At 28.8% G+C, this 2,732-nt stretch overlaps 1 protein-coding gene across 1 annotated transcript; it reads right to left on the bottom strand.

Annotated features, from left to right (window-relative positions):
* Positions 1-943: 943 nt before the first annotated feature.
* Positions 944-2,346, bottom strand: LOC129888401 (uncharacterized). The gene is made up of 2 exons (XM_055963378.1): positions 2,009-2,346; positions 944-1,195 (listed from the first exon to the last, which is right to left on the bottom strand). The coding sequence occupies exons 1-2, from the start codon at positions 2,283-2,285 to the stop codon at positions 1,137-1,139; spliced, it is 336 nt and encodes a 111-aa protein (XP_055819353.1). The 5' UTR covers positions 2,286-2,346; the 3' UTR covers positions 944-1,136.
* Positions 2,347-2,732: the final 386 nt, after the last annotated feature.

Here is a 2,732-nt window from a genome sequence, read left to right as displayed (position 1 = left end):
TTTAATATACAGAAAATAGGTTAAAACAGGTGGAATGTCTATTGACTATTGCAGTTTTGTGCATAGCAGGTAAGATGTTGCCTATATTGTCGAATTTTTGAGGGACAATAATTCGAAGAAGAAAAAAGAGAGACAAAATAATTATTGTTCACCTTTTAAACAACAAAATTTAACATACAAAACACAACTTTAATCTGTACTACTTCTTTTAGCATAAAAATCTGACATACAAAACACAAATTTAATTTTGGTAATTAATGATTTCGCCAATTTGATCTTTAATTAAGAGTCTTCCTTTGAACAACTTGATTGACCTTTAATTTATTACTGTTAACATTCGCAATCAAATCAATCTTTCAAACCAAAACTCAATAATTTAATACTTCTATTACCCTACTGTAATAAATGTGTACTTAAATCATTTAAATTTTAAAGAATTAATTTGAAGACGATTGAAGTCCAACTAATTCGACTACTAAGGTCAAGTGGAACGAGGGAGTATCTAGTCCACTTTTGAAACACATCTTTGTATTTTGTATTAATGATCAAAAGCATATTTAAACTGTTATTTTTTTGCTTAATGATCAAGGACACATTTAAATTATCATTTTTTCAGCGAGTTTTATATCATAACTATTCATTATCTCATTTATTTGCCTAATTACTACTACTTCTTTATATTAAAATACACATCAATACTGATTATCGAGCGGAAATAATATTTGGTCATATGATCAAATTGAATTAATGAATGACCATAAATTAAATGATAAAATGTTTCGACTTCATTTACCATTTTTACCTTTATTACCCAAACATTATTTGCTCCCATATAGTTTTCATTAATTAACTCTCTCTCAACACTAAACCTACCATGCACATTTAAATCTTTAATTTGTCATTTGTCTCCAAGTCAAAGAGGATTAGATGAACATAAATGCCATTGGATCAGCCAAATTTGTTATTGTATTTATATCACTAAATTAAAACATACAAAAGGAGGAAAAGAAACAAAATGCAGCTATCAAATTTTTCAGTTACACACTGAATGGAAAACAACAAAGAACCATTTATTTTTAAGTACTAAAAGATTAAATACAAAATTAAAGAGTTGTGGAAATAAATATTTTCTAAGCTTAAATCCTACAAATATTTCCACAATTTCCAAAGCATGCATCCAGATTTGCACCAGCATCTGCCAAATCAAAAATAAAAATAAAAATTAAATTTCAAGTATTGTATTATATTTGATTTTTGAACAAAAAAATGCAATGCAAAAGAAGGACAAGGATATTAAAAAAAGGTGGGTCGACAAGGATATTAAAAAAAGGTGGGTCGACAAGGATATTAAAAAAAGGTGGGTCTATGTCTATTCACCCTCATTTAATTTTAAATTATGTTGCTATCAATTGGTCATAATCAAATTATAATCATAACCCTAATGCATGGATTCCAAACAATGTTATAAGTTTCCCACATGTTCTTTCTTTTTCACTAATTAAACATTATTCTTCACATTAAAAAAAGGTCCATTTAGACCATATTCGAGTCAACCTTGCTTAAATAAAGAATATGAAAATTGAACAAGGGTTCCAATATTAGATAAATAAAGAATAATGATGAACCGACTTAGATACGTACAAGTGAATGAAAATTAAACTTATAACTCATCCTAAAAAAAGGCTATGACATAAGGTATAAGAATGATCCAAAATCATATAACTAGACAACAATTCGTAGTCTCTATCCAATAGTGGCAAGTCAAGATTTTCATTGAAGGACTCAAAATATAAAGACGCAAACACATGAGGAAGAAGTCAAAGAGGGTTCAACATTAACCATATATAAATAGTGTAATTTTTTGTTGTATGAACCCCTAGACTCTTCCTAGTTCCGCCCCTGCTAACCAATGTGCAGAGTCTTAACACAATGTGCAAAAATAGGTGAATTATAACGATCGTGGTTGATAGAAAATCAAAAAAAAGAGATAAAAGAAAAATAGTTATACCGAAACGAGTAGCAACACAAAGCTCCAAAGAACATCCAATTTTGCAATAATCCTGATATTCAGAAGCAGAAGTAGGAATGCACTTGGTTAGACAATGCACATAACAAGGATTATTTCCTGTAGGTACTCTATGTTTCATATTCAATAATATGCATTGATTGTAACATCCACCCCAACAAGCATAAGGGCTATCTCCATTAACAATATACATTTCATTTCCTACTACAATCAACATCATCAAAATACTAACAAAAATCCTAGTAATTGATCTCTCCATTGACAACTTTGAATATTCTTTTTTTTTCTCTCTTTTGTTTTTCTTTTTAATTGTGAGGTTATGATTGAGAGAGGTGCAATATTATAGGTGAAAAGTCCCACCTAATTTGGTGCCTATTTATTCATTGGGTATTTAATTTAATTAATTAGTGCATGGCCTATTGCATTTAATTTCGACTTTTCAATGGGGAACCAACTTTTTGACACGATCATAGTTTTTGGGAGAACTACTTTTTTTTCAATTTCTTTTTTCACATAATAATGTGTTTTTTAATTTGACATCAGCTGTCTTTTAATTTTAGTATGTATACAAGTGAACATTTAAATTTGTATAAAGTTGAATAAATAAACACATGTATTTTACGTGACAATTCACATTCTACGTGTATTAGGTCATGTAAGATGCATGTGTCTACATGTTTAATTTTATACAGATTTAAATGCCTAC

Source organism: Solanum dulcamara, chromosome 5 (genome assembly GCF_947179165.1).
Source record: "Solanum dulcamara chromosome 5, daSolDulc1.2, whole genome shotgun sequence".
NCBI lineage: Eukaryota > Viridiplantae > Streptophyta > Magnoliopsida > Solanales > Solanaceae > Solanum > Solanum dulcamara.
The sequence above is the reverse complement of the archived record's forward strand: the minus strand, read 5'-3'. Positions and strand labels throughout refer to the sequence as shown.